This window comes from Pagrus major, chromosome 1 (genome assembly GCF_040436345.1).
Source record: "Pagrus major chromosome 1, Pma_NU_1.0".
Classification (NCBI taxonomy): Eukaryota; Metazoa; Chordata; class Actinopteri; order Spariformes; family Sparidae; genus Pagrus; species Pagrus major.
The window spans coordinates 13,617,727-13,633,948 of NC_133215.1; the positions used below are offsets into that span (position 1 = coordinate 13,617,727).

The 16,222-nt window shown below is 39.7% G+C and overlaps 2 protein-coding genes across 3 annotated transcripts in view; both read left to right on the forward strand.

Annotated features, from left to right (window-relative positions):
- The window catches only part of coro2aa (coronin 2Aa), a 38,357-nt gene extending 26,984 nt beyond the window's left edge, over positions 1-11,373 (forward strand). The window contains exons 3-12 of one of the 2 annotated variants that reach the window (XM_073465518.1): positions 2,687-2,803; positions 3,435-3,584; positions 3,880-4,059; positions 4,645-4,761; positions 6,468-6,572; positions 6,671-6,767; positions 8,952-9,064; positions 9,195-9,285; positions 9,579-9,838; positions 10,645-10,874. In XM_073465518.1, coding sequence (XP_073321619.1) covers positions 2,687-2,803; positions 3,435-3,584; positions 3,880-4,059; positions 4,645-4,761; positions 6,468-6,572; positions 6,671-6,767; positions 8,952-9,064; positions 9,195-9,285; positions 9,579-9,838; positions 10,645-10,782 — 1,368 coding nt within the window. In that variant the 3' untranslated portion in view covers positions 10,783-10,874. Of the gene's footprint in view, positions 1-2,686; positions 2,804-3,434; positions 3,585-3,879; positions 4,060-4,644; positions 4,762-6,467; positions 6,573-6,670; positions 6,768-8,951; positions 9,065-9,194; positions 9,286-9,578; positions 9,839-10,644 lie in introns of both variants that reach the window. The other variant, XM_073465511.1, reaches the window with a different exon arrangement.
- uso1 (USO1 vesicle transport factor) overlaps positions 1-16,222 on the forward strand; it is a 412,569-nt gene that overhangs the window by 51,427 nt on the left and 344,920 nt on the right. The window lies entirely within an intron of this gene.

Here is a 16,222-nt window from a genome sequence, read left to right on the forward strand (position 1 = left end):
ATATAGACATTTTATGTAAAAGTGTAGGAATAATGAAAAATAGTGACAAAAATAAGCATGGATGAGACACAACAACTGTACAACAAATTCCTTTTACAACATATTTATTAGACCTCTGTGGAAAACATTAACTGCTTTTAGGAATCTCTACTGCCGTGTCCGTGTCGGCTGAAAGAGACATCTGTGTGACAGACGCTACTGATTGGTTTAAGCAAAACAAAATAATCCCCACACAAAATCAGAAATCATCTAACGTGAACATAGTGCAAGACAAAATAATGTGAAATGAAATATAAATTCAGAGAGATTATCAGGCCGAGAAAAAACCCTGCTCTCACTGTCCAAATCATGTTAATCCCAATTAACAATATCTCTGCAAATGTAATCTAAGGGAAAATATTTAGATGCCTACACACAAAATTCATCTCATCAGAGTATTTTAGCTGCATGGTGGCGCAGTGGTTAGCACTGTTGCCTCACAGCAAGACTGTTAAAGGGTCTGGCCTTTCTGTTTGGAGTTTCCATGTTCTCCCTGTGATTGCGTGGGTTTCCTCCAGGTTTTCTCCACCATCAAAACATGCACACTAGGTCAATTCTCTAATTTGGTTTTTGTGAATAATTGAAGGTCTGGACCTTCATTTTATCCATTTTGGTAGGAGAGGAAAATGGCTTGTGGCTTGTGTAGTTCAAGGACTTTTATTTTGGCTTTTGATTATACTTAAATGGCCACTACTAAACGGGCTCTCATAGTGGTTGTTTTACTAGTTTTTACATCACTCATTCATTTTATCTGGACCTCTGCTTGGGTATGTGCATGCATTTTTATCGTCTGCTCTCGGCCAATGTTTGCAAAGCGCATTGGTCAACTTGTGTTGTTTGAATTGCTCTAAAGAAATAAATTTGACTTGACTTGAGTTACAAGTATTATTAGTATTTTTGCATAGTGAGAGCTCAGCATAAAAAGATGTTTGATACTGCAACAAATTAGTACTTTCTTCCAGCAAACCACCTATCTGGCATGCAACAGGAGAAGTTGAAAAATCAACAAGTCAGGTTCCAAAAAGTTCTCACGTCTGGGCAGGTTGACGAAAGATGTAACAAAGATATACAGCAACAAGTCGTCTACTTGCACAGCAGCAGTTCACATCAGACGTGACTCTATACAATTTTGTTTCTCATATGTAGCATAAATGGGCTTAAACAATTTAATCTTTAACCTTTAAGTGATTATTAGGAGCAGAAAGTTTCCCCATAGATAGCAAATAATGCTTATTTTCTATCTATGCTGGTCTTTCTCTTTGCTCCTGCACACACAGCACACCTGGAAGAGACAGCTCTGCTCTCAGATTATAAATAGGACGACCGCAGTGCAGCCAAAAGAATCTCTAAACACTGGGAAACCCCCGTCAGCTCCTCCACTACAACCTAAACATCGCTTGTGGTCTTTTTTCCTCCTCATCATTCTGTCTTATCTCGCTCACCAACCTCAGCTTAAACATGATCAATCCACACTCTTCCAGACATTATTTATGCGTATTATCACATCCAGTGGTGTTATCAGAAACAATAGAGATCTCTCAAATAAACTCAGTCAGACCTCCTCACTGGTGTGCTGGTTAAATTTACAGTCCCGCTGTAGATCTCCGGTCTGGAGCGATTCATCAGGCTCCCTCCTCTCTCTGTCTGTCTCCATCTTTTAAATCGTCTCGGTGAATTATCACCACCCTCCTGGCATGGACAGGAATTGCATACGAGCTTAGGAATGACATAACTCATCGTTTGACCCCACTCTTCCCCTCCTTTCAATGTCTCGAGGAGGTGAAACTTCCGCACTCCCCCCCTCTACTGCCTTCATGTGTGTGCACTTACAGATAAGCTATTGTTCTGTGGGGAAAGTAGTTAACACACATAAATATATGAACAGAAGTGTAATGTTCTACTTACCTGTGCGTATGTTAGGTTGGCTGGAAGCACAGATAGTGGTTACATCATTCCCCACCTCACCTGCACATTAATCTAGCCTGCAGGTGTGTCAGTTGAAGGAAGGTTGTTTGTACCAACAGTGTAATTAGTGTTCTTGTTGAGGCAGAAAATCTTCAGTAAGACTCAGTGGCTTCTCCCTTCTAACACCGGGGCGTGTGTCACAAAGGTTTTGTGCAATTCCATCTTCAGTTTCAGTCGTTCACGCTACTAAGTTCATGTTCACGTCATGAAGAATTCAGCTGCTTGCACGCTGGATACTTGTTCCAACCTGCACAGATCGACGTCTGTTTAGATTCTCAAAGGATAATTTCACCCAAAAAGTACAATTCAGACATTATCTACTCAACCCCATGTTAATGGAATGTCGGGTGAAGTTTCGGAGTCCACAAAACATTTCTGTTCAGTGCAGGATTCTTTTAACAATCAACTAAATGACTACATGTCATGTGAAAGGGTTTGTTCAAAGTGATGAATCACACATAATGATCATCCCACTCCTTCCTACAGTCCTACAGCTGACTTTTACCTCATTGATTTGGTTTAATCGCCAAAAACTTCACTGTTTTGCTTCAGTTTCACGACGCTAATCGAGTCGGCAAATTTCCCAAAATGTCAAACTTCTCCTTTAATCCAATAATACACATGAATAATTTCAAATGTTCTATGTTGTGATTCTGTTTATTTTTGTGTGTTTGTCTATCAGACGGGTAAAGTGGACCCTCAAAACCCCAGAGTGTCGGGCCACAGAGGCAACGTGTTAGACATCAAGTGGAATCCCTTCAACGACTACTGCATCGCCTCCTGCTCCGAGGACTCCACGGTTTGTACATGCCAGGCACATTTTCTAAATGGTTCACTGGCTCGTTATCGTTTTCCCTGAAATCGAGCATGTAGCAGCAGGGAGATAATTTTATTGCCTTCGCCGTTTAGCCTTCAAGAAGAACTAGAAGTCATTCCACACATTCCTCAGCTCTGACCTGGCTCAGAACAAATCTCTGTACACAGAAAGAGAAACGAAGAGTCAACAGGTTTTTGTTTCCTCTTAATACTATTTTTACAAAGTGTGTCCCGAGGCTGTGTTTTCCTTTTTCCAGATTCAGTCAATCCTGGATTATTTTCTGTATTGGATATTTTTCATTTGGCTGTTAGATATAAAAGGTGAACAGTGATAAATGATATCTCGAGTACTAAGTGCACAAAGTGACACATCCACAGTGGTTGTTTGTCCAAACAATAGTACAAAACTCTAAATTATTAAAAAATAATTTGAACCGAGCAAAAAGGATCAACCTGTGCAACCTCAGAAGTTTCTGTAAACTGTCCCACGTCTGCGCAGACTAAAACTTAAAAGCCAGTTTTCTCAATCTCTGTTTTACTGTGGTGATTGTCAAGGACTGAATAATCTTGGCACGTCGGCAAAATCCAACCACTGTTTGTGTATATGTCTACAGGTGAAAGTGTGGGAAATCCCTCCTCATGGCGTGCTGAAGAACCTGACAGTACCATGGAAGGAGCTTCAGGGTCACAGCCGCAGAGTAGGCCTCATCGAGTGGCACCCGACTGCTAACAACATCCTCTTCAGTACGGCCTACGACTACAAGGTAACACAAACAGACACACTCACGCACACTCGCCTTACACAGCCACAAAAGAACTGTGACGAGGTAAAGACTCGGGGCCTAAAGTGACACACTGTATAAGTAATTATGTATTTCATTACAATGCAGCCAAACAGGTCGCAGCTGTTTGTAGCAGCACAGTTAAAGGGAAACTAAAGCTAGATTTTCAACCAGCTTTATATGATTATGATGAGGGTAGTAGATGCAAATGAACAGTGTTTAACTTCCCTCTGTCCTGTGTGTGTGTGTATTTGTTTGTGTGCCTTGACATGTGCAGGTGATGATCTGGAACCTGGACTGTCCGGAGCAGGTGATAAAGAACCCGGTGCGGACCATCAGCCACCACACAGACGTCGTCCTCTCCATGTCTTTCAACACAGACGGCAGCCTCCTCGCCACCACCTGCAAAGACAGGAAGGTCCGACTCATGGAGCCACGCTCAGGAAACATACTGCAGGTAAGGCTTTGTGCACGTTAGCGCTCTTATTTTGAAAGGCATTCTATTTAGCATTTTATGAGATGCACTCTTCACAAAAGAACCTCATTTACTTAAACCTGTAACGAACAATGAGCTGAAAACAGCGTTTGGATATGTGTGGACATTAAAAATCACTTAAACTCACATATTTCTTGCTAAAATCCAAATATTTCACAGTGAAAAGTCTTTAGTGTGTCTTTTAGTGTTCAATAGCATCCCAGCCAATCTTGCATAAGTGGGAGTTCCCTGCTCCTTTTATCCTTCCCAGACCAGGCACTCATCCAGCACCACACAGCCAAAACTGACACCTCTGGCCTGAGCTGGCCCACAGCATAACTCCTCAGACCTCTGGGTCACCAGCCACTGACTCACACGCTTTAAATCAGTCTGCTCTCACTACCTTCACCTGCCAAACGAGGGTATATGGAACATTACATCACAGTGATGTAGTGTTGAGCAGTCACTGTCGGCCTTTTCCATTATTTTTAAGTCTTACGCTGTGCGTACAAAATGCTTAGTAAAGTTTGCTTCATGCTTTGTTTGATGCATGTTGTGTGTTTGCAGGAAGCCAACACTAAGAATCACAAAGCCAGTAAGGTGCTGATCCTGGGAAACATGAAGATGCTCCTCACAACAGGCACCTCACGTTGGAACGATCGACAGATCGCTCTGTGGGATCAGGTGAGAACAACAGCTGAGAGCAAAGGTTCACTTAGTAGCTTCTCCCGCACTTTCATCCACATTTCACGTCTTCATGAATGGAGCGAGATCAGGTGTTATAAAAGCGAAGTTCTGTCACGTGATGACGCATTCAGTCACTTGTCATCAGGTGACTGAAGTGTGACACTCTCAGGTCACGTGATGACACCTGAACCGGCTCCATTCATTGATGAAGACCATGAGATCAGTCTGCAGAAGGTCTCTTTTGAGTTAGGATCATTAGCTCACATGTGCTGTTCTGTTGCAGTTGCTTTGTGTTTCTTTATTGTGAGAGAAGGTGTCTCACAAAGGTAAATGGTTGAATGTCTTAGTTACTGAATTTCACATTTACAGAGAAGTATTTTCATTTTCACTTAATCTACTAGTCTACTTTCTTAGTGAATCTGTTTATCATTTTGTCAATACAGTGTAAGCTAATTGTGAAAAGTGCCTGTTATAATTTCCCACAGCTGATGGTGATGTATTCAAATTCCTAGTTGTCATTTAAACAGCAATTCAAAACCCAAAGATGTTCAGTTTCCGATCAGATATCGTAACAAAGAGCAACATATCCTGACAATTTAAAGCACGAAACTTGAAACTTTTTGCTTGAAAACTGTTATATTATGTTATGTTAATAGATCAATGTGTGAATACACAAGATAAAAGAGCTGGGACAGTGGCAGAAACAGAAAAAAACAGAAAGAAAAATAATTGATTCTGCTGAGACAGAGCAATCCAGAGTTCAGTAAGAGCTCTGATGGTTAAAGTCTAGTCTCCCTTAGTGCGGATGTTTAGATCAGCCAGTATCCTGATAATCAACTAAAGGATTTATCTTTTCAGTCAGTTTTCAAGCAAAAATGTCAAACATCTGCTCGTTCAGGCTCCTTGAATGTGAGGTTTTGTCGCTTTTCTTTGTCATTACTGAAAGAAAATGAGTCTTTGAGTTTTGGGAAATTTTGATGAGTATTTTTCACACTGTTTATAGACTTAAAGATGAATCGATTAATAATGAAGATAATGAGCAGATTAATCGTTAATGAAAACTGTCATTAGTTGCAGCCCTTATTAATAATAATACAAATTAAATAATGGATGAGACATCACCAGCAGAATATTTTAGAATTAATAAACTGAGAAATGGTGTTCAGCAACTCATCGCTTCATCTGTTCTTGCTCCAAATGGCCTCATGTGAGAATCAAACACTTGGACTGTAGGAAAACAAAATAAAAGCACGTAGTAAACAGAAGCTCATCCCATCCTGACGTGTGCCCTCATGGTGTGAAGTGTTCTCTCTCTCTCACACACACAACTCTGCCATCTAGTGGACAGATTGATTGACAAATGAAACCATCCACAGTAAACCTGAAGACCTCACTGTGATAAAAATGAGACAGAGGTTCTCCCTTATTGATTGTGTCTTTACCTGTGATCAGTCACACCTGTCAGCCTGTGATAGCAGTCGGTGTGGCAGGCTGATGCGTTATGATGTGAGAGTATGTCGTGTCTGGGAGATTATGGCCGGAGTGCGGATTAGGGATTGAGTGCTCAGTGTTTTTTTTTTTAATTCGGAGCTGGAGAGTGCTTTTTATTTCAAAGTGGATTTTGATATCAGGGATTTTTCTGTGCATGTTGCTGGTGCTGAAGTGTTGTTGTCTTTTTTTTTTTTGTCTGTGTGTGTTTGTAGGACGATCTGTCTGTGTCTTTGTTACAAGAAAACCTCGATGGTTCGTCAGGAAACCTTTTTCCATTCTATGACCCCGACACACACATGCTCTACGTTGCCGGGAAGGTGGGTCTTTTAAAAGCAACAAAAAAGCATCTGCACATTCAAACACAAAATACGTACGAACATATGATTGTTACAAAGGCTTCTCTTGTCTCTATCAGGGTGACGGGAATATAAGGTACTATGAGATCAGCTCAGAAAAACCGTATATCCACTACCTGACAGAGTACCGCTCAAACCTACCTCAGAAAGGAATGGGTAAGAAACACACACTTCCACACACTGGTACTATCAAACTCTTGGAAACTTTTGTTAGTTAGAACTGAAGAAGCTTCTCGGATGAGAGGTGAAACAAGTCCAGTTGCCTACTTTTCTATGTTTCTTTTAACTGTCTCCTTACTTGAACGGCTGAAAAATTAGTCAGTCGATCTTTCTCGAAACTCTGCCGTCCTTCGGGGCGTACTGACACTCCTGCACCTGTAAGCAAAGCTGCTGTGCAAATAAGCCTGCAATATTTGAATAGCCAAACCAGGTGATCACACAGATCACTTCATGTGAAGTGATGGTCTGCAGACTGACAGACATGTTGTAGACTTTTAACTCAAGAGGATACTGTTGGATGGAAGATGTTTAGAAACTAGTCTCAGATTAAATATTTATGGAACTGAACAGCAGCAATGAAGGCAGAATTCCAACTAATCCTCCGCTGGATTTTCAAAGAATAGAGAGGCTGCTTGTAAAACTCTGAACATTTACACTTCGCCACTCTGTGTGTAACAGTCATGTGTTGTTTTCAGTTAGCGTTCGATCAAAGATAGCGGATGGTTGAGTGTTGTTCTGATAAGTCCGTTAGACTACCTGAGGAGGCACAGTGCTGGAGCATCTAGTCCTTCAGTTTGGTGATCAAGTAAAATCTCAAATTTCAAGAGTCTACTAAAATCTATTAAATATTTATTTAAGCCCACTTAAGGCCATTTTAAGTTGTTTTATTGTATTATGTATCTTACTTTTGTGTTCTTAAGCTATCTTTGTTATCTCAGATGAATATCGCCCATTAAATTACAGGTAAAAAAGACATTACAGTAAATTCTGCCAGATTTTCATTCACCGCTCAAGAATGTGAAGAAATCAACATGTCATATATGCATTGATAGCAAAGACTCAATTTCAACAAGAACTTCAAAAATAATCCACTTAGTATACAACTGAAACTTTAAAAAATACGGCATTGCGTGTTCAAAGAAGTGTCGCAGTCCAAAAGTGTAATAAAACCTCAAAAAATCAATGTCCAAATTCATTGCAAGGATCTAATGAGCAAAAACAGCCCATTTATTTGATTTTAGGTTGGTGTTAAAAAGCCTTTAATTTCTTTCCTGCACATTAGTGCTAAACGATCAATCCAAATATGATTGAAATCGCAGCAGCTGCCATTTTTAATGAAGGTGAAGTGTATGACAGCAGCATTATAATGAAGCACTGTGGTGCTGCAGAGATGTCCTGAGAAGTAAGAAGTAGGGACGGGACGTAATATGATTTTATCGCGGATCGAGATAAAAAACACGTTATTTTTCATTTTCCTTTTTTTATGAAACCCCACAAAAACAAGTTAAATCAGATGTGTGTAAATACTACAGACTCCAAACTGAAGAACAAAAGGAAAATGAGGTTACCACCATTTATTTATCCTTTAAGTGTGTGTCCTATCTGTAATACATGATAATATTTGTTTTCAAACAAAATGAAAGGGTAAAGTGATTCCAGTACGTTTTAGTGGAATTTCAGGTTGTTTTTTTTTAAGTTTAAGTAAATTTTTATGATTATTGTGATAATATCATGAATCCCAGTTATCTTGGACATAATCCTGACATGACAATTTCATATCGTCCAAGACCTAGTGAGAAAACATGTTTGCTTGGTACAGACCCAATAATCATCATGGTTTTTTTTTCCAGTGAAAATGAAATTTGCGATACAAAAGTAATCATTCCCAATTTTTATTTTACCATATCATGTCTGTTCCTGCACTGTATTGTCTAGCAGTGGCACCTTTTTCCATCGCAATATGAACATAAACTTCATATGTGCTTGTTAAAGGGCTTTTAAAATTTGTATTTTTCATGTAGCAAAATTTATAGAATTATACTCATTTGTCAAGCTTTAATGTAATCACGCTAAAGCCTATTTGCTATGTTTTGTCTTGGTGTTCTCGCACATACCTACCTTATCTCAATCACTCAGCGCAGCTTTAGTATACAGCGAGTGTCTTTGTTTTATTTTGATTGAAGGAGCCCTTGTGACAGAAATGACATATTATGCATTTGACTCTTAGCAAAATCTAACAAAAGATGCTATAATTATAAGTATATCACAGTAGTGCAGCAGAAAATATGTGTTTCCTGTGTAACAGAGTAAAACCGTCTCTGTCTGTGTGTTTTACTTCAGGTGTGATGCCAAAGAGGGGGCTGGATGTGAGCTCCTGTGAGGTGTTCAGGTTCTACAAACTGGTGACAATCAAGAGTCTCATCGAGCCTCTTTCCATGATCGTGCCCCGCCGGGTGAGAGCGCTTAGACTCACACGAGCCTCAATCATCAGGGGATATGAAACAAAAGCTTAATAGATTTCAGAGTCCTAATTTGGTGTGCTTACTGTACGTCTGTCTGAATGTACTGTGTGTGTGTCTCCAGTCGGAGTCGTACCAAGAAGACATCTATCCAATGACGGCTGGAAACCGGCCTGCTTTGACTGCAGAGGAGTGGCTCAGTGGCGTCGATAAAGGTCAGAGTTAATGTGTGTGTGTGTGTGACATTTGTATATGATGGTGAGGTGTTGGGGGATTTACAGGTTTCCTCTTATTGTGAAAGGCTGGAGGTGAACTGCTCCAAACTAATTCACAATCAAGGTGCAAATATGCCTGAAAAAAAAACAAAATTACAAGTAAGGCTGGGTGATTGCTGGTGAAATCAAGATCACAATGTTGACGACTTAATGTTGTAGCTGGTCATGGTTGGACTGATTCAAACTATTTTATAATCTAACACGTAGTTCAACTTCTAACTTTTGTCTTCCAGGCCCTGTGCTGATGTCCCTGAAGCCTGGAAGTCAAATAGCAGAGTCGTATTCGGATATGAACAAGGAGAGGGGGAACTTGTTGGACACCCGCAGGTCTCAGAGCAGACCGGGGATGCTACAGCTGGCGTACATTCAGGACCAACTGGGAACCAAAGACGGCAGGGAGGACGGCAGCCGTACAGTGGACGACAGGAGTCGGACATCCGTCAGCAACGGAGAAGACCTCGCACTTTGCTCTCCGCCACGGACAGAGAACGAGGTACTGACTGATTTATAGTAATTTCTCGAGTTTATATCCTTTCATATCTATGACTGAATGATTGTGATTATATATATGTTTTTCCCACATACAGTGACATAGATTTGACAGTTAATGTGACACATGCCCAAAACACATGACTGAGTTTAGTTTAGTTGAGTCCCTAGATGGGCCCTTAAAAACATGAAACCAAAGCAAATAAAAGACAACACAAAGCCAAACTCAACAATAAATCAAACAAGAAAATACAGACAGAACAATATGAAACACAGACGGTAAGACAATACAGTGAAACACCGTAAAACAAGCAGCACCAGATACATTCATGACTAGATGACTGATCCCTCTTCAGAAACTGTTTGAGTTTAAAATGATCCCAGTCAGGATCCAGTTTGAGTTTGGCAGGTAATCAGAAAGAACGGTTTGTCCAAATGAGGGTTAATGTAAAGGCCCCTCACAGGTCCTGTTGGATGCTCTTCGTGTTACTGAGCCTGAAGTGAAGTGGAACCACACAGTCACTGAGGAGCCTGATTGTGTCGTTCATTTACAGATGAGTTTCTGATCAGCTAATGTGATAAAATGATCAAAACTTTAACTTCTTAAGAACATAGTAATGTTGTGATCTTAATGGCCTGTCCAGAATTTTAATAGCTCAATTGTATATCATCAGAGGACTAAATCATATTAAAGCTTAAAAGCAGGGGATGACAAAACCAGGATTTCTTGTCAAAGACGTCTCCACCATCTCTAATTGAATTGACGACCTTGATGTATTCCAATATATTGTGTGTGTGTTTTGTCCACAGCTGCGTCTGAAGTTTCACAAGCAGCAGGAGGAGATCCGACGGTTGAGGGAGCTCGTCCACCAGAGGGACGTGCGTGTCAAACAGCTGGAGCTGGAGATAAAGAACATCAAAAACTCCCAGGCTCAGAGCTCACTTTAAGACTTGTGGAGTCACCCTCACCTCCTCATGGGAACACATGCATTACTGTACAAACCCCATTTTCAAAATCGCTACACTTCGTGTCACCTCTTATCCCGCGTACTCACTGCACAGGGGTGATTTAAACCTCAACTTTATGTTTGCGCTCACTCTGTCGTTCTGTCTGTCCCACACAAGGTGCACATACTCTTTGTTCATGTACATACACTCAAACACTGAGTCTGACCCACCTGTGACATGTTTTCAAACTCTTTGCACCTGTTCAACCTCACCACCTTTCTTTTTGTACGCTTCGCAGCTATGCAAGTTCATTGTAATTTTTTTAGCTTTTTTATTCTCTTTTTAGCGGAGAGATAAAAGGATGTTTGTGCCTGTCTCGAGTGAGTGATGTCTGCGTGTTGTTCGAGAGTTGTTGCAGGGGAGGCGCAGACATCCTGTGTGATTGTGAGATAACGCTGAATTTATTTTCTAGGCTTGGTGATTGTTGTTTCCCCCCCAATATTTAAACTACTGTAAGTGGAGATGCCTGTGGTGTTTTAATGTATGCGTGCTTGAATGGGAATGATCGAAATGATAAATATCATGATCCCCGCTGTGTTTTTTTTTTTTTCTTTGTTCCATTGAGCTTCATTTGTTTTTATTTTTGAATGACTGGAAAATTGGTGGGAATCAATCAGTTTGACAGCAGCTAATGTGTAAGCCAACTCTGTAACTGATGCCATGTGGCATTTTCTGATCTTAATTTTTATATTTATTTTTGAAAAATACACTCAAAGAAAATACCATTTAATCAAGTACTTGAATTGGTGATTTTTTGGAAAACACAGCTCGCAAACTGTTAAAAAAAAAACGACCTAAAAACAGCATAATTGCTTTATTCCTGTTGTGGAGTCACTGTGATGAACTAATATAAAAGCCATTGTAGAGCCGGAGTCCTGCTCCACTGCAGGGTGAGCTTGTGATCCACTAGCTTTCAGTTGTGTAGGTATTTTCCCTAACAGGGTGTCTTATTTCTCTCTGAAACACGACACTGGGGCTTCTGCTCATATTTTAAACTGCGACTGTAGTGGAGAGTAGGATTTGAACACCTCGGATCTCTGATGAGTGACACCATGAGTCAGGGTGACAGTAGTTGGCCTAATGTAAGAGATTTTGCCACACGTTTAATCCCATGGTAGAGCTCCCTTTCAGTTGCTTAGATGATTGATTCGTCCATTATTTAATTAATTGGATTAGACACAGACTTTCCTGTCTGAATTAATCATTTATTAAACAGTTTCCTGGCATCTGTATAACAGATTTTCCAGTGAATTTAATATGTCATGATAATATAAAATAGATTGACAAGACAATATAAAAGTAGATAAAAATGACAGGATTTTATTCATATCGCCCACTCCGCCTGTGGTTGTTGAATGCTAACAAAAAAATAATTATTGACAGAACATTTCTTACCTTGAAAACAATCGCCACTCAGGGTCACTTATATGCTCGTCCTGGAGCTTAAATAGCAAAAGAAGTTTTAGAGCAAATGTACATTGAGTTGAGTTTTTTAGTTTTAAAGGTCCAGTGTGTAGGATTTATGGGGATAAATGGAATATATTTTTTGCAGAAATGGAATATGATATTCATAATTATGTTTTAATTCATGTATAATCCCCTGAAACTAAGAATCACTGTGTTTTCCTTGCCTTAACCAACCCTTTTGAGACTGAGAGCAACCTCAGCAATGGAGAGAAACATGGAAGGCAACTTGTTTTTATAACCTATATAGGTTGTCCAAAAGTCAACTGATTGCGGAGGGCGTTGTTTTCTCAGACAGCAAAATGCTAAAATGGGTTTTCCAAATTTCCAAGTTTCCTACAATTACACTTTAAGCATTTTAACTCCAGAACTGCGCAGCTTTCTGGCAGTTCAGCATTTTGCCAGTTTACGGCTATTTTAGATTAGAATGATGGCGCAGATATTGTGATGTATCATTAGATGTTACAGATGAATCGCTGTAACGTGATACTAATGTTATCGTGGTCAACGTAATGTGAGTTACTCTGTAATTCCCACCCCTAGTTTCTACAGTAGTCTAGAATCAAACACTGGCTCTAGAGAGGGCCTTTCATGGTTTTTGCCTATTTAATGGCCACCTTAGGAGAGAGTGAGAGGAGGGGTGTTCAGTTGCTTGCAATTGTCAACCTAACTGCTTGATGACACTAAATCCTACACACTGGACCTTAACGCTAAAAGGGATGAGAAGAACAAGTACAGATACGTGGATATATGTTTTTTCAGAGGATGGACAGAGACTTCCAGTCTGATGTTTCAGCTTTGAAAGAAACCCTCTGTGTGAAATGACGTAGTCTGGACGAGGCTAGTGGAACAGAAGTGAACTCAACAGGAGACGAGTCTTCATCTCTAATTTATGAACATTTTACTTACATGTGACAGGGAATTCATTAACGTTTTGTTAGTTTTTAAATGCTAAGCTATGATGATCAACCTCAAAGACTTAACTAAAATGTACACACATTTACACTGAGCAGATGGTAAAGGCCATCCTTCATGACATATAGACATGTGTTTTCCCTCAGGGAACTCTTGAATGGTGTTCATAGTTTTTGCCACGATGCAGTCGGGACAGTCGACTTTGACCTAGAGAAAACATTCCCTTGTCTCTCATCTCCACGTTGAGACTGACAAGTCTCTGGTCTGCATGTAAATATGCATAGATGTCACAGAACCGCTTGCAGATATTAGGCAACACAAACAATATTTGTTGAACCGAAGATACGAATAGTCAGATACAATACAACCAACCATGCATGCTTGTATTTACAGTATATAGTCAGAGGCACAAGCTCCATAATGATTTTCTTTCACTTTTCAAAGAAGCAACACGTGGAAACTGCCACACTAACCCACACACATACAGACACACTGGCCTCAATACAATTGTGAACCTTTTGACCTCTGGCAGGACAGTTCTAGCACAGCCTCATCTCTGGCTGACTTTTGTCCTCTAACCACCGACTGCTTTTGGTGGACAAGTCTCAGCGCGTTGCCACAATGTGCTGTGGCCAGTGGACGATCTCAAGGGCTGATTTGGCCGTTTGTTCACATCACAACACTTTAAAGGTGCAATATGTAAGAATTTAGTTGACAAGATTAAAAAATGGACAGAAATGATCAACAGAATGTGAAGAAATAACAGTTTTGATGTTATGACGTCTACGCTGTTGCAGAGATTTCTTCCGAAGTTAGCATGCTAACCAACTAGCCTCCCTGATGCTTCGGCCTCCCACTCTTGACTGCTTGCTGCACGCCTAACTGAGCTAACTAGCTAACGACAGCTACAGTTATCAGCAGTAAGCAGTTACTGTATTGATATGCTGTCCCCTATTTGTTGAATTTGACAAGTGGTCAATTCTTACATATAGCACCTTTTAAGGTGACAGATCCCAAAGAATGTATTCAAATTGGCTTTATTTTAAATGTATTTATACTATTTCTGCCTCACAGAAGTCGATGCAAGTGAGAAAACATTGTTTAAGTGTCTGCTTAAGTTAGCTTTGGAACTCAGTGCTTGACGCAGTTGATACCACAGATAAATACTGCATATCTCCAGATAAATAACAATAGCAGCTGCCATTTTTGAGCCCATTTCTTTAGCACTATTTCATAGTGACTGAACCAAGAACAGCAGAAATGTGATCTGCTCTCACTCTTTTTACAGTTGCCCCATATTACCTCCCATATCCCCAGAATTGTAATATTAAAGGAGACCTATTTTGCTTTTTCGTTTTTTTCCCTTTCCTTTAATGTGTTTTAAAGGTTCTTATCCATTAACCCTAACCCGTCTTTAAATTTAAAACAGTCTGTGCCAACGGGAGCTCCTCTCTGCTCCTGAAGTGCCTGAAACGCCTCATCAGTAGTCCCGCCTTTAATTCCGTGACTTCTTGACATCACAATACATCACCACGTCATACATTTGCATAATTTATGCAGCACAGCACAGCCGACTGAAGTCATGGTGAGCGGTGCTGGCTCAGGCGTGTGTGAGCTGACCAATCAGAGCAGACTGCGTATTTGGGAGGAGGGGGGGGCCTTAAAGAGACAGGAGCTAAAACAGAGCGTCTCTTCAGCACTGCAGAGTATGAGAAAACTGATGTGTTTATTGAGCATTAAAACATAGCAATAGCAGTAACCCAAAATAAAATTATGAACCTGAAAAAAGCACAATATGTCTCCTTTAAATACATAAAAAAGCCATAAGATAATCATATGAATGCATTGTGAAAATACATACATTTACCAATAATGTGTGACTAAGATATTATTAAAACTCAGCTCATTATTATGAAATGTTACTTCACCAATCATTTTCATAACTGAATGTTTTTATGATGTCACTTGAGTTATTTCAACTCGGGCTTGGGGATAACACACTGGAATATCTGTGGAATTTGAAACAAATAGCGTTTACTAGTTAACAAAGAGATGCCACTGAATGCAGCATTTTATAGCTTGACCCATACTACGGACCAAAAGTCAGGATATTGTGACCCCTGACCAGCTTCATTTATGTGCAATACTAAATTGCTGGAATATCCCTTTAATTTGATGAATGATTGTATTTGGTTTAATATTTGTGGTTTTGGTGAAATGACACTATTTCAAAGCTACAGTATGACACTAAAAAATCATGACTTTACTGCCAGCTAGATCAATAAATACCCACTCATATTTTTGGATATTTGTGGTGTACCACCTTGTAAACTTGTGCAAATGCAGTTTGCACAAGTAGTTTCAATATACTTGTCATCCATGAACATAGATTATTAACAATAACCAGAATGGAGTTGAAAAGGCAAGCTCTTTCTTCATAAATCTTTTCTTGCCGTTTCTCCCGAGTTATCTTATAAATGAATCATCACAGTGTTGTGGTACACTGATGACTGCTTTGCTGTTCTAAAACTTGTAATAGATGATCATCATTCTGTTGCTCTTTTATGAATGTGGCCAAGTCCTCAGAAAAACTTCTCAACAAGCCAAATGAGAACATTATCGATCCATTCCAGAGACCTCTCGGTATTAAAGCATGCACATTTCTTACATTACACTGGAGCAATAATGTTGCTGCGGACTCAGCTGTAGCATTCACTGTCTGATTTAATAAAGCATTTCATTAAAGGGTTGTTGCTGGGTTCATATGCGCCTCACTGTGCCTGCATTTTAATGCAATTATTGTGATGTCTTTAAATTGTTGAATGCTTTTAGTGACAACTAAAAAAAAAACCTTTTCTTTAAATATTGTTTCTAAAACATGCAAAAAATATATTCATCACATGAAATATAATTAAACTTTTCTGAGAAATCCATTTGTCTCTTCTCTAATAGAGCAGAATATTGCCCTGCCTAAAACAATAAATTGAAGTAAAAAGCATTT